This window comes from Fringilla coelebs (genome assembly GCF_963513975.1).
Source record: "Fringilla coelebs genome assembly, chromosome: 15".
Taxonomy (NCBI): domain Eukaryota; kingdom Metazoa; phylum Chordata; class Aves; order Passeriformes; family Fringillidae; genus Fringilla; species Fringilla coelebs.
The window spans coordinates 17,324,045-17,347,703 of NC_140041.1; the positions used below are offsets into that span (position 1 = coordinate 17,324,045).

At 54.2% G+C, this 23,659-nt stretch overlaps 1 protein-coding gene across 1 annotated transcript; it reads left to right on the forward strand.

Annotated features, from left to right (window-relative positions):
• Nucleotides 1-556: 556 nt before the first annotated feature.
• On the forward strand, nucleotides 557-23,208 carry ADRB2 (adrenoceptor beta 2; the record flags this gene model as incomplete). Its single annotated transcript, XM_084215640.1, has 2 exons — nucleotides 557-1,730; nucleotides 23,131-23,208. 2 exons carry the CDS (start codon nucleotides 557-559, stop codon nucleotides 23,163-23,165), a joined length of 1,209 nt encoding a protein of 402 aa, XP_084071766.1. The 3' UTR covers nucleotides 23,166-23,208.
• Nucleotides 23,209-23,659: the final 451 nt, after the last annotated feature.

The following is a 23,659-nucleotide window of genomic DNA, read 5'->3' on the forward strand; positions in this document are numbered from 1 at the left end:
GCACGGGGACACGGCGGTGAGCGGAGTGCGCGGGTCACCCCGGGGCGGGGGACAGGAGAGCACCGCGAGGGACGGGAGCGCACCCGGAGCAGCTGCGGGGACACGGCAGTGAAAGGAGCACACAAGGTGATCTCTGGTCACCCCGGGGCGGGGGACAGGAGGGCACCGCGAGGGACGGGAGCGCACCCGGAGCGGCCGCGGGGACACGGCGGGGATGCAGCGCACGGGGCGGGGACACGCGTGGGGCAGGCGGGGGTGGCCGCGGGGTGCGGGGGGGCTCGGGGTGCGGTGCCGGCTGCCATTGGCTGCCGCGGGCTGATGTCACGGGCTGCTGTCACTTAAAAAGCTCCGCGGCGCCTAACGGGCTGGGACACGGGCCGGGACACGGCCGGGACACGGCCGGGACGGGAGCGGAGCGGTGCCCGGTGCCCCCGCCGAGCGGCCCCGCACCTGGCCCGCACCTGTCCCGTATGCGCGGCTCCCGGAGCGGCGCCGCGGCCGCGGAGCCCTGAGCGGAGCCGAGCCCCCGCCGCCGCCCCGGGGCTGTCGCCGTGCCATGGCCGCGGCGGGGACGGAGCTGCCCGGCGGCAACGCCAGCGCCAACCAGAGCGCCGCCGACCCCGCGGTGTCGCGGGACGTGTGGGTGGTGGGCATGGGCATCCTGATGTCGCTGATCGTGCTGGCCATCGTCTTCGGCAACGTGCTGGTGATCACGGCCATCGCCCGCTTCCAGCGCCTGCAGACCGTCACCAACTACTTCATCACCTCGCTGGCCTGCGCCGACCTGGTCATGGGGCTGGCCGTGGTGCCCTTCGGCGCCTGCCACATCATCATGGAGATGTGGAAGTTCGGGAACTTCTGGTGCGAGTTCTGGACCTCGCTGGACGTGCTGTGCGTCACGGCCAGCATCGAGACCCTGTGCGTCATCGCCGTGGACCGGTACTTCGCCATCACCTCCCCGTTCAAGTACCAGAGCCTGCTGACCAAGGGCAAGGCGCGCGTGGTCATCCTGGTGGTGTGGGTGGTGTCGGGCCTGACCTCCTTCCTGCCCATCCAGATGCACTGGTACCGGGCAGACCACGAGGACGCCGTCCGCTGCTACCAGGACGAGATGTGCTGCGACTTCTTCACCAACCAAGCCTACGCCATCGCCTCCTCCATCATCTCCTTCTACCTGCCCCTCGTGGTCATGGTCTTCGTGTACGCCAGGGTCTTCCAGGTGGCCAAGAAGCAGCTGCAGAAGATAGACAGGAGCGAGGGGAGGTTTCACACCCAGAACAAGGAGCAGGAGCAGAAAGGGGGAGCCGGGCACCGCCGCTCCTCCAAGTTCTTCTTGAAGGAGCACAAGGCCCTCAAAACCCTGGGCATCATCATGGGCACCTTCACGCTGTGCTGGCTGCCCTTCTTCATCGTCAACATCGTGCACGTCATCCAGGACAACATCATTCCCAAGTACCTGTACATCCTCTTGAACTGGCTGGGCTACGTCAACTCTGCCTTCAACCCCCTGATCTACTGCCGGAGCCCCGACTTCAGGTACGCCTTCCAGGAGCTGCTGTGCCTGCGCAGGTCCGCCCTCAAGATGTACGCCAACGGCTACTCCAACAGCAACGGCAGGAGCGACTACAACGAGGAGGACAACGGCTACCCCCTGGCCCCGGATAAAACCTGCGACTTGCTCTGCGAGGAGGGCTCCTTCCCTCGCCCCGAGGACTTTTTGCACGGCAAAGGTACTGTGCCCGCCGGGGAGGGTGCTGGGGGCTCGGGCGGGGGTCGCACAGAGGAGCCTTTTCAAGGAAAATCACCCTCCTTTGGTAACAATAGCGATTCTTTTTTAGAGAGTGCCTAAAACCTAACAGCTGCGAGAAACCCCAAACTCAGGCTCTGCAAAGCGGGGCTGGCCCCTGGCAGGGCGGAGGGGCTGCTGGCAGCTCCCCAGGTCTGGGGCACGGCCCGGGGGTCCCTCAGCGGGGTGGGGGATGCCGGGCTGTGCAGAGTGCTCGTCCCCGGAGGGACTTGTTGGCCGTGGCCGGGACTGAACTGGTCTGGGGCCGAACGACCTTGCTGGGAGCTGGGAGCGGGGCTGGACCCCCCTGCACGGGTGGCACTGCTGCCGGTCCCCTTCTCAGCACCCCGCTGGTGGCTGCGGGAGCCCTCCGGGGCAGGAGGGCACCTGGGGCGGGGGGGGCGGGATTGTCCGGCCCGGGGCACTTTGCGGAGGTGGCGAAACCCCTGAATTTGCGACAAACCGGCGGGGAAGGGATGCAGGCAGCGGGGCGGGCTCGGGGCAGCCGGCTCTGGGACAGTTTGATCACGGCGCAGGAACTGCGAATGCAGTTTTGCCAAGTGCTACACGACTTTCTGTAGAAAAAAAAAAAAAAAAAAAGAAAAATAATGATAGAAATAAACGGAGCGTTTGCCTAGAATGTGAGCCTGTGACTGTGGGACTCAGGAATGTGGCACTGGGGAAGTCGGGTGACACGCGGCTACAGTCACAGCCCGGCCAAATCTTGTAAAGCGCCCGGTTTGTTTAACTGCGAGGCTCAGATGACAGCGAGCCCGGGGAGGTGGGACGGGAGGAGGTTCGGATTTTCCGTGGCACGCTGGCAGCGCCGCTCCGACCGCGGCACGGCTGCAGGTCGCTCGGGATGGCTGTGGAGGGGGTTTTGTCCCGTGTGCCAGGTTCTGCCAGGTGTCCCCGGGCAGGGTGAGCTGCGGGACGGGACAGGACGGGACAAAACAGGACAGGACAGGACAGGACAGGACGGGACAGGACAGGACGGGACAGGACAGGACAGAACAGGACAGGACGGGACAGGATTGGACAGGACAGTCCCTGGCTGGAGGGGAGCAGCGATTTGGGCTGGGGGCGCAGCCCTGTGGACCCGCGGCCGGGAGGGTGTGCAGTGCGGGGTTCTTTCAGGAATCCTCGGGAAAGGGGCAGCAAAAGCTGCTCCCGGACCCCTCGGGCCGCCGTGTCCCGGGGGATGCTCGGGGGATGCTCGGGCGTGCGGACCCCCCGCATTTCCACGCGCTCGCCCCGCACCACGGGGTGTTGGTGGCATTGTCGTTGTCGTTGTGGTCAGTTTGGGGGTGTGGGGCTGGCTGGGTGTCCCGGAGACCTGCGTGGGTGGCGAGTGGGCACCCGGGGCTGAGTCCCGGTGCGGGCGGAGGCAGAGCGGCTTTGGGGCAGCGCCGTGCCCCGTCCCGGGGGTGGAGCGGGGTTTCTGGTTACCGACACCCCCGGCAGTCCCCTGGCTGCTCTGAGGACTCGCCCCGAGCGCTGGTGCCGGCAGGGCTGGAGGGGAATCCCCCGGCCGGGCAGGAAGCACGGAGGGGACATTGCTGCTCCGGGTGTGGGGACAAACTGCTCGAGCTCTCAGGGCAAAACGCAGCGCTCCGGGAACTCCTGCTGCTCCTTTTCCTCTCTCCTAAAGTGCTGCTGATCCTGCCTGGGAAGGAGGAGCAGCCATAAGAGCCCTGTGCTCCCCAGGCGCTGTGACTGACTGGGCTCCTCTTGTCCCCTTCGCAGCCCTGCAGGGACAGGGAATGTGCCCGGAGCGCTTCCCTCGCCCTCTGCCCGCCCGTGCCCTCGCCTGCTGCCTGGGCAGGGCTGCCAGCAGTGCCCCGGGCGCCCGGAGTGCCAGGGAAGGGTGCGGTGACACGGTGACACTCTGTGGCGTGAGAGGCAGCCCCGCGGATAAACACGGACAGGCGGAGGGCAGGAGCGGGGCTGGCAGGGCAGGAGAGGGGCTGGGAGGGCAGGAGCGGGTCTGGCAGAGCAGGAGCGGGGCTGGCAGGGCAGGAGCGGAGCTGGAAGGGCAGGAGAGGGGCTGGAAGGGCAGGAGCGGGGCTGGCAGAGCAGGAGCGGGGCTGGCAGGGCAGGAGCGGGGCTGGCAGGGCAGGAGAGGGGCTGGCAGGGCAGGAGAGGGGCTGGCAGTCGGGCATTGCTCGCTCCGTGCTGCACTGGCACTGAGAGAGAGCTCAGAGGCTGTGCCGAGGTGGGGAGGTGGTGTAGGAACACACTCGGTGCAGGTACACAGTGTAGGTACACACTCAGTGTAGGTACACACTCAGTGCAGGTGCACACTCAGTGTAGGCACTCACTCTGGGGCTGCAGATGCAATTTAGCTCCTTGCAGGCTGTGATTACCAAACAGCATTCAGGGGAAATGAGAATTAACCTCTTGATTGCAGAGATCAATATCTCTGCCTTGCTCTGTCTCCTCTCTCTCTCTATCTCTTGCCAGTCCTGCAATGCCCAGGGCACTGTGGCTTTGAGGGTGGCACAGAGGGACGAGGTGTCCTGCAGTGCTGGGGGGTCAGGCCAGCCCCCAGCAGGCTCCAATCTCCCAGCTGGAGGCAGGACCCTGTGGCACGGGGAGTTCCCATGCCCACATCTCTGCTGTGGTTTGTGTTTTCGCTATGATGAATTATTTGCATTTCGGTAGCGCTGGCGGAGCAGGGTTTGTTGTCCAAATAATTGTTCTCTTTTTTTGGCTTCCTCTTCTTACTTCAAATATTGTGGCTGTGGGTAGCCAAAGCTGAGAGATGAGCAAGTGATTATTTACAGAATCACTCCAGCACCCAGAGCACGTGGGTGTGGAAGGGACAGGGAATTTGGGGCTGTTTGCACTGGACAAATGACCTCGGTGCTGCAAAGCTCAGCTGCACTGCCAGGAGACCTCAAGCTTGCACTGGAGTCTAGGTGTTGAAGAACTGATTTCTTTCATCTAAGGCAGCATTACTAAAACTGGTGAAATATAAACTGTGCAGTTCTGGGGGAAGCTGGAATCAAAAGAGAGAAATAATGAAGGAAAAAATATTATGGCACCACCAAAGCCAAACCTTTCCATGGTTGGGAAAAAAAAACCCCAACTTTTCCCTGTTAAAATATTTTCTATTAAAAAGTTTTATAGACATATTAAAAAATGGAGCATTGGAGTCAGGAGTCCCTGTTTAAATTGAATTTTAGGATTTCACACTGGCAGAGGTGACTCAGGTTAAACACATCTGATAAAACACACATTGGTGACTTCATTTGGGGGAAATCGGTGACAAACATTAAATTCTTCCTGCAAACAGAGCAGGCTGAAGCAAACGCTGTGCTGCTGGCTTGTGCCTAGTGCCACTGCCACAGAGGTGGGGACACAGAGGGGACACAACCCCAGGTGCTGCTTGGCCCTACCTGCACTGCTTTTATCCCCTTTGGCCAAACAGATTGGTTTTGTTTTTAAAGTCGTGGTGGAGTGAAATCCACAAACACAGCTCGGGCGTTGTTACAGAGTCCTGCCCTGGCTGTGGCTCTGCCTGGGGCTGGGGCAGCTGCAGTTTCCTCACCAGGGCTGCCTTTGCTCCATCCCCAGGACAGAGAGCTGCTGGCTTACACCAATCCTTGGGAGCATCCCTGGGCAGCTCTGGCTGTCTGGGCAGCCAGGGCTGGAAATGCTGCTTGCTGTGGCCCTGGGGAGGTGTGGAAGTGAGCAGGGAGGAGAGAACCGGGTCTGGGTGCAGATCCCCACCTGGGAGTGTGGCTCGAGTGCCTTTTTAGGAGTGGCTGTTCCCCAAGTGCCTCATATCCCAAAGTGTTCAGCAATTCCTGCAGCCCAGCCCTGCCCACAGGTGCATCTGGCACTGTCAGGGCTGTGCCTGCCCCAGCCTCACCTGTGAGCTGGACCCTGTGTTTGGGGCTGGTTTCCTCAAACAGGACAGGGCTGCTGGGGGATGTTCTCTGTGCTTCCATTGCAGCATCAGCCTCACTGCATGGCTGAGACAATGAAAGATGGGAAAAACTCACACAGAATCAGCTTATCTTCACTATTTCCCACAGACCCCACCCTGGGGCTCAGGTGGAGGTGAGGCCCCAGCACAGCAGAGAGGGAGGGCAGAGATTTCAGTTCCTAAATGTCCCCAAATGTTTGAAAATGGATTTGGCCAAGGATTAGGAGTGTGGAAACCCCCATCCCCCTGGCCCTGGAAGCTGGAATTGCTGTGTGCAAAGGTGCTGAATCAAGCACAGCATTTACAGGGGCACTGAGGTTTTTTTTTTTAACTCTCTCCATCATGAATAAAAGTGGATTTGCTGCTTGTCCATGCATGCAATTTCAGTTTTGCCATTTTCCCTCTGTCAGGAGCATCCAGCTGAGTTTCTGTGCAGTATTTCCAGTGCCAGGGAGAGTGGATTGGGAAATACTCACTTGTTTCCTGTCCTTGGTGAGGACATTTTTGCACAAGTGCACATACAGATATATGTGTGTGTGTATAAACCCATTATCCATACACAGCAACACGTAGAGCTGTACATAAACAAGGAAATGTAAAGGCTTTGCTGTGCCAGGTTAGTACAGAGATGAAGATCTGTATGTTCAAAACTCGGAGTATTTACTGCAGGTCCTACTGGCTGACGTGTTGAAATAAAGAGGATTTATGGGATTTATGCTGCAGTCAAGTGTCCTTGCTTAAAGCCATTTCTGCCATATTTCCCAACATCTTCCTGGTGAATCTTTCAGGGCTCATTAAAGAAAACCAACACCTCAAGGAGAAGGGAGGAAACACAGTGTGGACAAAAACTTCCTCAATTATTTATTATTTTTTTATTTATTATTTATTTAAGTATTATTCATTATTTATTATTTATTACTTAGTAGTATTTTATTTTATTTTATTTTATTTTATTTTATTTTATTTTATTTTATTTTATTTTATTTTATTTTATTTTATTTTATTTTATTTTATCTCTTATTCCAGTGCTTTGAGCCCTGGCAGTGGGGAGGGGGCTGTGGGTGCTCAGCACTCTCTGCTCTGCAGACAGGGGTTTAAAACCCACCTGCTCCTCTGTTTGGGCTGGCTCCTGTGCCCCCGTGGCAGCACTCCTGCTTCAGGTGAGGCTGAGGGAAGAGCAGGAGTGATGCAAAGCAGGATGCCAGCCCAGAATGTGGCAATGACAAGGATTTTGTGTCCTCTGTGCCACTTAAGCCCAGGATGAAGCCTTGGCAGCAGAGGACACTGTGCTCTGCACAATTTGAGCCTTCTCCTTTCCAGAAACAACAGCAGGGAATTGTTGTGCGGCTCGGACAGGGAGATTGCACCAGGCACTTGCTGCCAAATTATCATAATTTGTGCTTTCAAGGGATGGAGAGCCCCAGCCAGGGCTGACTGCAGGAGGAAAAAATCAGTCAGACCTTCAGCACCCGTGGGGGAGCAGCAGCTGCCACCCACCTTTCCCCATTCCTGCTGTGACAGGACATTCCTGACAGGGAATAATTCACCTGGAAAGGTGGTTGGGCTTAAGAGGTGCTCAGAGCCTTGTTTCCCCGAGGATGCCAGCATCCCCTCCTGGCTCTGAGCCCCCAGGAATGGCAGAGGGAAGGCCAGAGGGAGCCACAGTGGCAGAGCCTGGGGCTCACAAACACAACCCCACTGGTTTTGGGGATCTCCCAGCCCTAAAACCATCCCCCAGAGGCTCAGGGAGGCTCAGCTCTGCAGGCCTGAGAAATGCATAAACAGCAAATGGCCTCTGGGGAGGCCCTGCCAAGTCCTTTCTCCCTCATGTAAATATTTTTTCCTCTTAAGTGTATGCGAGTGTGAAAAACCTCTCCTTAATCTTCTTTTTTTTTTATTTTTTGCCTGGCTGAAGGAAATGCTTGTTCATCCCTGGGTGGGAACAGCTTCATCTTGATATTTTGCAGCTGAAGCAAGAACCACGCTGCTGAAAACATTTCTTATCACCCCCAAAGCCACACTGGAATCAGATTAAACAGCGCCTGTCAGGACATGACCTCCTTGGTGGCTGTTGGATGGAGGTCCCAGGGGACAGCACATTGTCAGGCAGCCTTGAAGGCTTCAGAAGCAGTGCAAAATATCCCTGGGGTTTCAGGATTCCAGAGCCTGAAAGTCCCACCCTGTTGCGTTTGACACGTGAGTGGAAATGTGTGGCTTTTTTTCTGAGAAAAACTGGAGACCTAAATAAGTTTCTTGCAGTCTGGCCTTGAAATCAAACATCTCAGTGGGAGCTGTGTGTGCTCTCTGAGGGTGGTAGTGAGAGGAAGTGTGTCTGCACACAGCAGGGCTGGGGGCAGCCCCAAAATATCTGTGGGGGAGCAGGCTGGGGAACTGGGTCAGTCCACAGGGGAATCTGTTCTCCCTGCTCAGAGCCTTCCTCCCTCTCATCGCCCTCACCTGCTGGGGAAGGCTGGGATCAGGCTGTCCCCCTCTGCTCCAGCCCCCTGAGCTGAGCTCTGCCTGGTGAGAAGCAGGATGGTTTTGTTGCTGATGGTGGTTTTTGGGAGGAAAAGTGTCAGCAGCACGGCCAGCCCCGCGATGCTGAGACCAACCTGAGCCAGCCTGGCCTGGGGCTGAGCCTCAGCAGAGCCAGACCCTGCTCTGAGCCCAGACCCTGCTGTGAGCCCAGACCCTGCTCTGAGCCCTGCTCTGAGCCCAGACCCTGCTCTGAGCCCAGACCCTGCTCTGAGCCCTGCTCTGAGCCCAGACCCTGCTCTGAGCCAGACCCTGCTCTGAGCCCAGACCCTGCTCTGAGCCCTGCTCTGAGCCCAGACCCTGCTCTGAGCCCAGACCCTGCTCTGAGCCCAGACCCTGCTCTGAGCCCTGCTCTGAGCCCAGATCCTGCTCTGAGCCCAGACCCTGCTCTGAGCCCAGACCCTGCTCTGAGCCCTGCTCTGAGCCCAGACCCTGCTCTGAGCCAGACCCTGCTCTGAGCCCAGACCCTGCTCTGAGCCCTGCTCTGAGCCCAGACCCTGCTCTGAGCCCAGACCCTGCTCTGAGCCCAGACCCTGCTCTGAGCCCTGCTCTGAGCCCAGATCCTGCTCTGAGCCCAGACCCTGCTCTGAGCCCAGACCCTGCTCTGAGCCCTGCTCTGAGCCCAGACCCTGCTCTGAGCCCAGACCCTGCTCTGAGCCCTGCTCTGAGCCCTGCTCTGAGCCCAGATCCTGCTCTGAGCCCAGACCCTGCTCTGAGCCAGACCCTGCTCTGAGCCCAGACCCTGCTCTGAGCCCTGCTCTGAGCCCAGACCCTGCTCTGAGCCCAGACCCTGCTCTGAGCCCAGACCCTGCTCTGAGCCCTGCTCTGAGCCCAGACCCTGCTCTGAGCCCAGACCCTGCTCTGAGCCCTGCCTTGGCCCCAGAGGGGCCCGTGAGCTCCTTCAGAGAGCCCAGCCAGGCTCAGAGCTGGGCTCAGATGCACCAACAGCTTTACAGACTAAAGCCAGGCTTTTCACATCTCAAGCCAGGCTATGAGATGCACCAACAGCTTTACAGAGAGAAAACCCCTTTGGCACAGCACCGAGGCAAAGGGGAGCTCTGAGGGCAGGGAAAAGGGAAAGCACAGCCCCAGGGAGAAGGTTTGGGACCCACAGCCCCAGGGAGAAGGTTTGGCACCCACAGCCCCAGGGAGAAGGTTTGGGACCCACAGCAAGGCCATGGCTCAGTGGCACTATGTGCACAGCTCAGTTAGGACTGGCTCTGTGCTCCCTGACCCCTGGGGCTCCCTGCTGCAGAGACAGCCCCTTCCTAAAAGGGGATCCTGGGGATTCCTGTTTATGGGAATTCATTATAGGGAATAATATAGGGGTTTATTTATAGAGAGAGTGCTCCAGGAGAGTGCCCCAGGCCTGAATGAACACCCCTGGGAGCAGGGAGATGGATGGATGGATGGATGGATGGATGGATGGATGGATGGATGGATGGATGGATGCAGGCTGGGATTTCAGTTTGTCACATGGCCCAGCTTTGGGAATTTTCCTTTCTATGTGATTTACAAATCAATAAATTCAGAGTGGATTTAGGAATGTTTTCTTTCACTGCCCAAGAATTCCCTTAGCACTCAAAACTTGGAGGGGAAAGATAATGACAGAACTGGGCAACTCTTTTAGGACAGGTTTGGATGTCCAACGAGGCTCCCATCAGCTCTGCCAGGAAAGTCATAAATCCAGCACAGACTGGTGGTGGGAGGAGAAGGAATCTATGGAGAATTGTTACATGGAAAGATGGATGCAACCAAATAAGAGAGACAAAGTAAAATACAGCCCAAGGAGAGTGTAAAAAGATGGAGAAACAATTAAAGATGAGAAACCAGTCCTAGGAGGGAAAATGACTCAAGCACCAGCAGGAAACTCAAGAGGCTGGATCCCCTGAAAGGGAGGGAGAAGGAAGGAAAGGATTGCAGAAGAGGAAGCAGAGCTGGGAAATGCTGAGAGAGCAGGTTCTGTGTTTCAGGGCAGGATCTGCATTTCAGGGCAGGATCTGCATTTCAGGGCAGGATCTGTGTTTCTGTTCAGGATCTGTGTTTCAGTCCAGGATCTGTGCTTCAGTCCAGGATCTGTGTTTCAGTCCAGGATCTGTGTTTCTGTTCAGGATCTGTGTTTCAGGGCAGGATCTGTGTTTCAGGCCAGGCAGCCTGGCTGGTGCCCCTGCCCTCCCACGTTGCCATTCCCCTCTCTGCTCCCGGGGCTCTGGGGGATGATGGTTGCCTCTGGAATGAGCAGGAGCTTTGCTTCCTTCTCGGAGCAGCCCTGCTGCCTGCCAAGGCATGGCTGGGAGGGCGTGGGGCAGGCGTTCCTGTCATTCTGGAGCTGGGGATGCCTTTGCAGTGAGTGTGTGACAGGTATGGAGACAAACCAGGACAGCCGCCCTGTCCCCCGCTGGCCTGGGGATAAGGAGGTGGGAATGGGCAATCACAGAGCCACTGAGGGTGGGAAAAACCTCTCAGAGAATCCAGCTCACCCTCTGACCACTTTGCCAGCCAGAAGAGTCGGAGGGGAAATGGGATTTTTCCCGTGGAAGGGCTGTGGGAAGGGGTCGGGTCCCTGGGATGCTGCTGGGCTTTGGCATCAGCGTCACTCCCAGGAGTTTTGCTGGTCTTAATTTGCTCTTTGTTTGTCACCCTGAGGTCTCCACAAAGCCAGCCAGGAGCTGTGGTGTGTTTGGAAGGGACAGGTCAGCGCTGACACCCCTGCTGGTGTGTCCATCGTGCAGATTTCCCCCTGTGACCAAGGCTGTGGTCCTGCTGTTTCCAGTGCTCCTGGAACACGAGCTGTCACTGTCACTGTCACTTTGCTGAGGTGGCTGACCCATGGGCAGCCCCAGAGGATGAGTGGAGGGACCCACAGCTCACTGTGCCCCAGGGAATTCCAGACTTCCCATGGGAAGGTGGCAATCCACGGGATGGGGGCCTGGGAGGGACCCTGGCTGTATTAGGGATGCAAACCATGCTCCAAATGTCCATTTTTCAACGGGACCCTTCTGAAAGAGATCCTTTTTAAATAATGGAATAGGTTTTTCTTCCCCTGAAAAAAAAACCTACCCTGATTAGGCATTGCAAAATTCAGATGATTTGCAACCTGCATTGTTAAATTTTTCAAGTGTTCTATTCGTTACCCAGCACACAAATTATTGCAAGCAAAATGAAGTTTTGGAGAAAAACCCTTGCTAAGTGAGGAAGCTTTGAGTGCCATAACTACCAGGAGCCCTTGGAGCATGGGGGTGTCTGTCCAGGGGCCAGGTCCACCCCTGAGGAGCAGCTGCCTGGGTTGTGCAGTCCCTGGGCAGAGATTGTGCAGTTACTGACACACACACGGGACCTGAAAGGCCAAAAATCCCTGCAGGCTTTGGCTGTGACTCCTCAGGACCTCCTCAGTCCTGTCTGAGCCTCGTCAGTGGCAGGAAGAGAGAAAAGCAGCGTGAAGGTGTCACCCTGCTCGTGGTGACAAACAGCAGGGCCCAGATTAGAAACCAGTCTGTGCCCTGGTGACTCACAGCTCAGCCCAGGGCCACCTGCCACTGCCCCTGCCAGGACCTGCCACTGCCCGTGCCAGGACCTGCCACTGCCCCTGCCAGGACCTGCCACTGCCCCTGCCAGGACCTGCCACTGCCCCCTGCCAGGACCTGCCACTGCCCCCTGCCAGGACCTGCCACTGCCCCTGCCAGGACCTGCCGTGCAATCCTTGCCTGGCAGCAGCAGAAAGCCATTATATGTTGTATTTTTTAGGATGAAACCCTTCTCTTTCTTTGCCACTTTTGAGCTGGCTGCGAGGCAGCTGCCACCAGATCTTCCAGATCACAGAGGGGATGAGAGCTGCACCCCAAAATCCTTCACTCCAAACGTGCAATCCTTGCCTGGCAGCAGTAGAAATCCATTTTATGCTGTATGTTTTTAGGGTGAAACCCTTCTCTTCCTTTGCTGCTTTTGGGGATGGCTGTGAGACAATGAGATCTTCCAGATCACAGAGGGGATGAGACTCAGAGCTGGACCCCCAAAGGATCAGACACAGTCCTTCACTCCAAACGTGCAGATCGTAGTAGAAAACCATTTTTTGTTATATTTTTTTAGTCTTGAGTAATCCTAACCTAAAAGTGACTGCAGTCCCTGCCAGCTGGTTCCACGAACCTTGAGTACCTGCTGAATTCTCCTCCCCCCGATGGCACAGGTTGTGTTTGCAGCAACTTTCCTCCTTCCCCTCCCCTGGCGTGATTCATCGAGGGTGCACCAATGCAAATGGGGCTGAAAATGGCAATTTCTGTGCAAATGCTAATTCTAGGAACAGCTGAGCCAGGTCCACGCTGGGGTTTGCTCAAGGAAATAAATCCCCTGTGGGTTTAGCCAGCAGTTCCAACTCCTTTTTGTTACAATTAATAAGAGAAACTTGTGGATTTCTGAAGGGATTCTCTGCTCCAATGCAGAGCCAGGGGTGGTTTATCCTGCTCAGAAGTGGCCTGGAAGTTTTTCAGGCTGTGTCTTTGCAGAAGGGAGAGGTGTCCAGTTCTTGCATGGATAAAAGAGTCTGGGACAAGGCAGAGGGACATCCCCTCCCCAGTCTGTGCCTCCTGCCCCACCCCACAGGAATCCTCACCTCCACCCACGGCTCCTTCAAAGGATGGTGATGGCAATAAGGAGCACTTTGTTGTTAATAATAGAGACAATCTGGAGATGAGCTGCTGAGGGATTAAAGGGCTGCTGGACTGGTTTTGGAGGTGAGAGTAATGGAGTTGAATAAATGTGTGGAGCTGAATAAATCCCACCCGCTCCTCCTTTCATCTTCCATACATGGAGTTCGCTCAAGTTTGGCTCCAGTAATTTATGGGAAGCTCAGTTGTCATTCCCACACCCCTCTTGCTGATTTCCATGCACAGAAATCACCCTCTCACTGCACAGCACAGGGGGTTTTGGCCATTTTACGGGATCCTGAGTCCTGCTCTGTCCTCCTGCCTTGCAGTGAGCCCTGGAACCACAGGGCCGGGTGTGGAGGAGCCAGACAATTCCCCCAGCTCTGGGGTCCTTCAGATTTCAGTGCTGACATAACTATGAAGCTGATTTAAAATAAAACACTCCTGCAAATCTCCCTGTCAGACCCTCAGAGGGCTGTAGTGAGCTCCTTGAACTCTCCTCCCATTCCTACAGGCATTGGGACCACGCAATTCCAAGTGAGGTTTCAGGTGACAGCTGGGCTTCTCAACCTTCCTAAACAGGAGGGAAATTACAGTGAATAAGCCACCAAAATGAAAACCTTGTGTCCCCTTAGCATCCTGCCCCTGCCATTTTGGCACATTCCTGCACTTTTCCTCCTGCAGGGAGTGTCTGTCTCCTTGCCAGCCCCGTCTCTGGGGGTCAGGAGGACGGGCTGGCCCTGCTGCTGTGCTGAGAGCTGGGATTTGCCCTGGAAAGGGGGCGTGAGAAACGCCAGTCACTTGTGTTTAAAATTTTAAAAGTTCAATAGTAATAAAATGGTTATAAAAATAGCAATACAACTGGAGTAATAATAATTTGGACAATTTGAATTAGGACAATATGAGATAACAGAAACAAAGAGTTATGGACAGTCCAGGTACCTTTTTCTGGGCAAAAGAAGTGTGAAAAAGGACCCATGTTAACAGAGGATTAACCCTTAAAAACAATAACTTGGTGCATATTCATACAGCTCATCCATGATGCATCAATTCCATTCACACACAGGATTCTGTCTGGGCAGTATCAGCTCCTTCCTCTGAATCCTGAGGGCTCTTCATTGCTGAGCAAGGCAGGAAGAAGTTCATTTCTTGTGATAATGGAGCAGTAAATTCTCTTTCTCTGAAAGATCTGGGTGTCCTGTGGCTGCTATCTCAGTGCAAGTCCTTTCTTTAGAATAAAAAGTATCCTACATAGCATAGTTTCTATTTTAACATTTTGTTATAATCTAAAACTACATTTAACACACTGCTTAAGAGAATTAATTAATACAGCATCACTTTCTAACACAACACATATAACATTCATTTTAATATTTGCCAAAAGCCAATCATAAAATACACATTTTTCACAGAGGGACAAGGCAAGCCCAGGCTCCAGCAGGGCTGCTGCTGGCAGGGGCACAGAGCAAGGGCTGCATCCATCCAGTGCAGCAGGTCACCGTGACTGGAGCCATGAGATCACCACCACCAGCTCCACCCTGCAGGGAAATCTTTTTATATCTCCCTGGCAGATCCATTTGCTCGGGCCCTGCAGCGGGGGCTTGCCAGGGAGCAGAGCAGGAGAGCCCAGCCCTGGTGCCGTGAGCTGGGCTGTGAAAACAGGCTGTGTTTGCCCAGGTGTGATGGGTAAACAGCCCTGGGTGCCTGCCCTGCCTGCCTGCCTGCCTGCCTGCTGGGTGTTGTGTCTGTCTGTGATAGCATCAGCACTCTGCCAGCCCAGCTGGGCTGTGCTGAACCAAAGCTTGGGGTGAGCCCAGCAAACCAAACCAAAGCTTGGGGTGAGCCCCACAAACCAAACCAAAGCTTGGGGTGAGCCCAGCAAACCAAACCAAACCAAACCAAACCAAAGCTTGGGGTGAGCCCCACAAACCAAACCAAAACAAAGCTTGGGGTGAGCCCAGCAAACCAAACCAAAACAAAGCTTAGGGTGAGCCCAGCAAACCAAACCAAACCAAACCAAACCAAAGCTTGGGGTGAGCCCCACAAACCAAACCAAAACAAAGCTTGGGGTGAGCCCAGCAAACCAAACCAAAACAAAGCTTAGGGTGAGCCCAGCAAACCAAACCAAAGCTTGGGGTGAGCCCAGCAAACCAAACCAAAGCTTGGGGTGAGCCCAACCAAACCAAACCAAACCAAAGCTTGGGGTGAGCCCAGCAAACCAAACCAAACCAAAGCTTGGGTTGAGCCCAACAAACCAAACCAAAACAAAGCTTGGGGTGAACCCAACAAACAAAACCAAAGCTTGGGGTGAGCCCAGCAAACCAAACCAAAGCTTGGGGTGAGCCCAACCAAACCAAACCAAACCAAAGCTTGGGGTGAGCCCAGCAAACCAAACCAAACCAAAGCTTGGGTTGAGCCCAACAAACCAAACCAAAACAAAGCTTGGGGTGAACCCAACAAACAAAACCAAAGCTTGGGGTGAGCCCAGCAAACCAAACCAAAGCTTGGGGTGAGCCCAACCAAACCAAACCAAACCAAAGCTTGGGGTGAGCCCAGCAAACCAAACCAAAGCTTGAGGTGAGCCCAACTAAACCAAACCAAAGCTTGGGGTGAGCCCAACAAACCAAAACAAAGCTTGGGGTGAGCCCAACCAAACCAAACCAAACCAAACCAACCAAACCAAACCAAACCAAACCAAACCAAACCAAACCTTGGGGTGAGCCCAACCAAACCAAACCAAAGCTTGGGGTGAGCCCAGCTGTGCTGGATGAGCCTTTCCCACACGGGATCAGCCCTGGGAGGGTTTGCCAGGCCTTGGCACAGCTCCTGTGCTCCACCCTCTGATGTGGGTGAGAAAGATCGGGGGAAAATTGGGATTTTCTCTCACGGAGTAGCAGCTGCTGCCATGAGTGATTGCCTGAGGTGATTTTGGGAATGGGGTTTAAGCTCTGGAGCAGCTTTGGAAACTGTCAGTGGGGATGTGTTGCACAAGAGGCCAGCTGGGGCTCTGTCCCGCTCCCTGCCCCTGTAATTGTGCATTTCTGACCTGCTTGTCACTGATTTATTGGGATGGGAGATCCATTAAACTCCTCGGGAGCAGCATCCTCCAAAATCCAGTGATTGAACCACGAGTTGGAATTGCCAGGAATTGCAGGAATTGCCCCTCCTCCAGGCTGAAATAAATGTGTTTGCTCTGGGGTTGCTCCTGTGGGAAGTGAGAAACAGGGGCAGTTGGAATCCATGAAGTTCCATGAGGAGGGGATGGGAGGAGAGCTGATGGATGCTCCACCCTGGGCAGAGAATTTCTGAGGGGCAGAACACGCTGCTCAGGCTGCAAAAGAAGATTTTCTCCTTGTCCCCAGGTGGGAGACAGCAGCACGAGCAAATGGAGAGGATGTCCCTGGGTTTTGTGCTAGGAAGCAGAGCCCTGTCTGAGCACTCATTTTCCAGGCACTGCTGGACTTCCTAGAATAAAAATCCTTCTGCATTTCCCCCTGATGCTGAGATATTTTACATAAAACAATCAAGCTGACCACCCCAAGTCCATTTACAAGTTTTCCAAGAACTCCTCGGGGCAGTCAGAGGAAATCAGAGCTCAGAGCTGAATTCCACAAGCGATGACGCCGAGTCTGGGGGAGGATTTTCACTGCTGGAATCCAAATGTCCACAAGTGCTGCTTTCTTACAGCGTGGGATGTTTTTGGTGTGATCCCCTCCAGGCATTCAGAGGCACCTGCTGATAATCCTCTTCTGTCAGATCCCTGGCTCCTTCCCACCTGGAGGATTTTGCTGGCTATTTTCTTGGGAGGATTTGGTGGTGTCTCCATGCTTGTGGCATTCCACGGCCTCCTGAGCTTGGCACACAGCAGTGCTCCTGCCTCCCAGGGCTGCAGGAACTGGGAGGGAAGCCTGGAGATCATCCCAACATCCCACCAGAATCCCCTGCTGGCAGCAGGGCCAGGGAGAGCAGCTTGACAGAGCTTGGTGCTTGGATTGTGGCAGGGGGGAGCTGAAATCCCATCCCAGATCTTCCTTTGTGAGGAGCCCAAAGGCAGGTGCAGAATTCCAAATTCCATCTTAGATTTTCCTTTGTGTGGAGTCAAGGCAGATGGAGGAGAGATTGCAAAATTCCATCCCGTATCTTCCTTTGTGAGGAGCCCAAAGGCAGGTGGAGGATGGAATTGAAAATTCTATCTCAGATTTTCCTTTGTGAGAAGCCCAAGGGCAGGTGCAGAATTCAAAATTCTTTCCTAGATTTTCCTTTGTGTGCAGCTCAAATGCAGGTGGAGAATTCAAAATTCCTTCCCAGATCTTCCTTTGTGTGCAGCCCAAAGGCAGGTGGAGAATTCCAAATTCCATCTCAGATTTTCCTTTGTGGGCAGCCCAGAGGCAGGTGGAGGAGGGGCTCTGCTGTTCCTCCAGGGAGAAGGTTGTTCTGCTCATTGTTAACTTGTTTGGCTTGGGTTTAAGTCCTGTGTTAGCTGGAATATCTGCAGAGGAAATTGGGTGTCAGCCAGGCTTAGGGACAAGTCTACACTCTGCTGGCATCACACCAAGAAAAGGAAATTACTGCCACAAAGCAAGGGAAGGTGTTGGCTGCTTTGGTTTAGGTCGGATGTTGGGATTAAATCCTTCCCTGTGAGCGCTGCCCCATCCCTGGCAGTGTTCAGGGACAGGGCTTGGAGCACTCTGGGACAGTGGAAGGTGTCCCTGCCATGGCATGGGTGGCACTGGATGATTTTATGGTCCCTTGCAGCCCCAGTCATTCCATGGTTCTATCCCTGGTCCCTGCTCCCTCTGTCAGGAAAAACATTCATTCAGTTAAATGATTCCAAAACCCCACAAGACCCAGAGCAAACAATGTCCTTCCACTTCCCCAAAACTGAACAGAATTAAAAACTCCTCAGAGAAGCTGGGACAAGGGAAGGAGAGGGAATTGGGATGACAGAGCTTTTAAAAGCCTGTTGCTTTGCAGCTGTTCCCATCCTGGCTGCTTTCCAGAGGTGCTTGGATGATCCTCTGCCTGGAAAAAAAGAAGTCCTTCAAACCCATCACTTGATGGGGACATTATTCCTCAGCAGAGGAGATGAAAATCCAGGTTTGGGGTTTAGGGATGGAACTGCACCAGTGTGGGAGCCAGGGATCTTCCCTCAGGTAGCTTTGAGACCCTCCAGGTGGGGGTGAAGGGCACAGAGGACGTGGATCTCCAGGGAAGTTTGATCCCACAGCCAGCAGTAGATATGTGGAGTTAGTTTGGTGCCTGGCTCGTGGGGAAAGCTGGACATGTGCTAAGAACTGACTGGGAGTTTGTGTCCCAGCTTGGCTTTGTGGCTGCTGGACCAAGAGCCCAGCTGGGCTGTGCTGGGCTTGGCACAGCAAACTGGAAGGGGTGAGCTGGAATTTTTCCTTTCCTAGATAAAAGTGATCGTAAACCAGACTAAATCTGGGACTGGGACACTCTGGGGTTATTTTTTATGCTACACCTTGGCTTCTTGTCAGGCATTCTCAGGTTTTTCTGTCCCCTTGAGCTGTGCAGGAGCACCTGATGGTTCCTCTCCTGTTGCTGAGCCCCGGGGTTCCTCTCACACCCTGCACTTGGAGCAGATGCTGTTTAAATGTTCCAGGAGGAGCTGTTGGCAAATGGGGGATGACAGGTTGCAGAAACAGGATAAAATAGCAGGAGTTTCCAGGGAAAGCTTGGAGAGGCAGGAAAGGAAGGGGGGGACAGTCTGGAGAGGAGCTGTGCCAGCCTTGACTGGGCTGTGGGACCCCCGTGGAGGGGCAGACTGTGCAGGGCAAGGCTGGCAGATTTTCCTGGTTCCTGGAGGGCTGGAGCAGGAAATTCTGTCTTGCTTTGCCCTCATTCCACCCTGAATCCTTGGATTGCTTGGGGAGGAGCTGCTCAGCTGCCTTGCACAGGGCTCCATGTCCATGGACATCCAGCTCCCTGGAGATTTCACAGGGTACAGAGTTCAAATGGAGTGAAGCAAATATAAAATTTATGGAGTGAGAGATTCCCAGAACAGTCTGGGTTAGATGGGACTTAAAAATCATCTCGTTCCACCATCCCAGGTTGTTCCAAGTGTCATCCAGCCTGGCCTTGCACACTTCCAGGGATTCAGGAGCAGCCACAGCTTCCCTGGGCACCTGTGCCAGGGCCTGCCCGCCCTCCCAGGGGAGGATTTCTTCCCAACATCCCATCTAACCCTGCTCCCTTTCAGTTTGAAGCCATTCCCCGGTCCTGTCACTGCTGTTCCTGCTGATTTGCAAAACCACTTAGTGCAAAGCACTGAGACAATCCACAGGGAATTTGTTTTCCTCTTCATCCTCTCCTTGACCCTTTAGGAAATGTCCCCTGGGAGCCGTTTCAAGCTCCTGCCGTGACTCTGTGGGCAGCAATCCATTCCCATTGACTGGAAAGGGAATTCTGACTTTCTCATCAGCTCCTCACCCTGTGCAATGGCTGTCCTTGAGCCTGGGATTAATTAGGACTAACGACCAAAAACGTCATCAGGCTTCCACCTCTCCTAGGAGTATCCTGAACCAAAAGAAGGGAATGTGAAGGAGAGGATTCCAGCTGGGGAGTTGTTAACAAGGCTGTGCACCCCTTGCTTTGTGGGATGTGGCTGATCCATCCTGCTGAATCCAGGATTCCCACAGGTGACCAGGCACCTCTCATCACCAGAGGCTGCAAGGTTTCCTCAGCCAGCTTCTGGTTTGAGTATTAAGCTTTGCCTTGTGAACCTTGAGGAATTCAGCTCCCAGGGCAGAGGAAATGTTGGAAGGGGTCAGGCGAGCTGTGCTCTGTCCGTGTCACTGGGAGCAGCCAGCAGCATTCCAGGACAACATCTGATTTTGTGCTTTTACGAGGCAGATGTTTGGGAGAAGGGCTGCGCTGTTTATTCCAGCTGCCATCTCCCAGCCCCGCTCCCTCCGCGCCCAGAGCCCATAAATAAAAATCCTTGGGATGGTGCCCTGCCTTCCATCAGGGCCTGCTGCAAACCCCCTCCCCCTGCACCTCACTTTTACAGGGGAATAAATCAGTGAGGGCTAAATCCTCTCTCAGAGACACGAGGATAAACCCGGGACGGCCGCGCTGACGTCGGCGCCGCGCTGGAATTGCGAAGGGGAGTTTGGTTCCTTCATCTCAGATCCCTCTGCTGATTTACTGCAAAGGAGTTTGGTTCCTTCATCTCAGATCCCTCTGCTGATTTACTGCAAAGGAGCTCGGGCTCAGCGTGTCCTGGCACTCAGCAGCAAGGCAGGGCTTGCTCTGGGATGCAGCGCTGATGGCAGAGCAGCTCCAGGGGTTTTGCTGGAGTTGATTCACTGAATTCACAGGATCACACACAACCACAGAATTCACTGAATTCACAGGATCACACACAACCACAGAATTCACTGAATTCACAGGATCACACACAACCACAGAATTCACTGAATTCACAGGATCACACACAACCACAGAATTCACTGAATTCACAGGATCACACACAACCACAGAATTCGCTGAATTCAGGGGATCACACATAATCACAGAATTCACTGAATTCACAGGATCACACACAATCACAGAATCACAGAATCACACACAGAATCACAGAATTCACAGAATTCACAGGATCACACGCAATCACAGAATTCACTGAATTCACAGAATCTCTGGGTTGGAAGAGACCTTCAAGATCATCGAGTCCAACCCAGCCCCAACCCCTCACCCAAACCCTGGCCCCCAGTGCCACATCCAGGCTTTGTTCAACACACCCAGGGATGGGGACTCCACCACCTCCCCGGGCAGAACATTCCAGAACTTTATCACCCTTTCTGTGAAAGTTGATGGAAATGACTCGTAGCTTCAGCACAGCTTGGGCCTCAAAGAGCCCCTTACTGAAAGAAAGGATAAATCCTGTGCAAAGTGATTATTCCCAGTGCCTGACACTCTTCCAGGAGAGCCCCACAGGGATGAATCCCACCCCTTGGCTGGTGTTGGGATGATGATGATGATGATGATGATGATGATGATGATGATGATGATGATGATGATGACAGAGAGCAAGGCAGCAGTGCCCTCACACCCTGGCCACCAGGCAGAGATCCATGGGTGGGAATGCTGCTCTTGGCTGCACTTCTCTCCTCCAGGAGGACCCAAGAAGTTGTGGAAGGCAGCAATCAGGTTGTTAATCCTCGCTTGTTCTTCTAGGTTTTCCCACTTTGATTTCAAGGATTGGAAGTGAAGGAATCTAGAAGAGGTGCTGGCCCCTCTCTGCTGTAGCTCCAGCCTGCAGCCTGAGGGTTTAAGCTCTCTGTGGATATTCCCTCTTGAATATTAATATTAATAATTATGGATATGAAGTGGATATTTCCTCTTGAAGCTGCAGGGCTCCCCAAACAACTCTAGAGAGACTTTGCAAAGGAGTGCCTGGAATTCTGGTGGCTGCTTTTAGGGAAGCTGCAGAGCCCCGTGGTCACCTCAGGGTCTGCCAGCTTTGCCAACTCTTAATTGTTCCTAATTGACTTTTTTGATGGCTCAGAGTGGCTCGGGTTGCCCAGGGTGAGAGGCAGTCCTGTGTGGCACAGCTGCTTTCAAGGTCCAGGAGAAGCCCTGGGTGAGCTGGGTGACCTGAGGGTGACCTCGGGCTGGACCTGGGACCTGCTGAGAGCGACCTGGGGGAGCTGGAAGGTGCCCATGGAGGTGCAGTGAGAGGAGCAGAACACTGTCCCCGTTTTCCCACCCGTTTTGTTCTCACTGAATGACTCTGCTCATGGTGGAGTTTGCCAGGAGGGAAAGCAAACTGGGATTGTTGCCATGGAAACAAGGTTGGGTGGGAAGCTGGTCCATGGGGCAGCAGGACAAGGGCTCTGGACTCCTGTCAGACTGTGTGGCTTGGATTTGGAACACCACAAAGTCATTATTGGGATCATCTTGTGGTAAAATATCCAGGAACATCAACTTCCTTTGTTTTCCTGGGAAAAGCCAAACCAGGATCTCAGCCCCTGGAGGGATGGGGGTGATGAGCAGCCCCACCATAATGAGCCAAACTCTCTAATTACAGCAGCAGCAATTCAACCCCAGTGGTGAGGGGTGCAGAGCCAGACACAGAGCCATGCTGAGCTCTGTGGCTCTATTCCCTGAGCACAGAAATGGAATTATTTTGGAGCATCCCCTTGTCCTTCCCACTTGAAGTACACCAGTGGCTCTGCCCTGGGAGCTCTGGGGAAGGTTCAGGTTTCCTTGGAAGCTGACAAGCACCATCTATAGGATTGCTGCAGAAGAGGCCTCGGGCTCCCAGCTGATGAAAAAGGGCAGAGGAGCTTCACTCTGAATTCCCAGATTTGTTCTGGAGAAACTCCAGCGTGCTCAGCATCCCACAGTGCACAAAGCCACAGCTCCCCTCATCCATCCTTCATGGCTGGGGGCATTGTCCACCCTGGGCAAACTGCTACTCCTGGGTGCCCTGGGGGAATGCTGCCTGTGGAAATTGCTGGAATTGCAGAGCCAGGGTTATTTCACACAGGGGTTTTCTAAAGAGCTCATAATCTGCAAGATTTCCACTTTTCCTCGGGAATTGCAGGGACAGGGCAAGGAAGAATGGCTTCAAATCAAGAGAGGAGGTTGAAGTGGGATATTGGGAAGAAATTGTTCCCTTAGAGGATGGGGAGATGGTGGCACAGGTTGGGAAGGAAGAAGGAGGGGAAGAAGGGAGCAAGGAAGGAGGGAAGGAGGGATAAACACACTTTGCAGGGCAGATGGAGTACAAATAATGTTTTTAAAGAGATGCTGGCAAGGGACACTGGTGCAAATCATCCCTGTCACGCTGGAACTTCATCCTTGATTTGCACAAGAAATACAACTCCAGTTTGGATACCCAGAATTCTTCCAAGAGAGGCATTGTGTTCCCAAAGAACAGATACGGGGGTTTTTTCCCTCTCTGCAGATCCATTTTGGCTTTAAAGCTGTTTTCTTCTCCTACACACACAGATGATAATCTTTTACGTGTCCTTATTAAAAAATATCACTTCCAGAAAATAAAAACACTGGCATATTCTGTACTTGTTCCTTTCTCTATCTCTGAATTAATTTCCCATTTTTTCATCTGACTTGTCAGTCCTTTCATATCTCCACAATCAAGGAAAGAGGTCTAATCTCCCTCCTGGCTTTGGCACCCAAATCCCTCCTCTCTCCCAAGCTCTCTGTGCTAAATTAACGCTGTTTTCCTTTCTCTTTGTTCTCCACAGAGATCCCTGGATGTCCAGGAATGGTGGAGAGCTGAATGAGCCAGCCTGTGTTCCTCACCACCCCGAGCTGTGAGGGCTCTGCAGAGATGGAGTGGGAGCACAGCCTCGCTTCCCTGAGCCAGGGGATGCTGTGGGAAGTGACTGCCTTGGCAAGGTCCTCATCCCAACCCATCACCCACCACGCAGCACCTCCAGGAGAAGCTGGGCAAGGACAACCAAGGGACCAGGAGAGGCTCTGAGAGCCTTGGAGGACACCAAGAGGCCACAGGAACTGAAGGAGGGGGTGTCCAAACCATTGCAAACGTGCTGAGGGTTTTTCCCCTTGGAAAAGCCTTTCCAAAGGGAGCACCAGGCCCAGTGTGGGTTTGGCAGAGGCACAGCCGGGTCCCAGGGCCAGGTCAGGAGCCCAGCAGGACGTGCTCATGGCAGCCTGTCCTCTGCTGGGAGGGGATCCAGGTGAAACAGGAATCTGCCCAAGACCAAGAGACAGGAGCATGGAAGATTCCTTCGATTTATTCTGTGCTTGTTT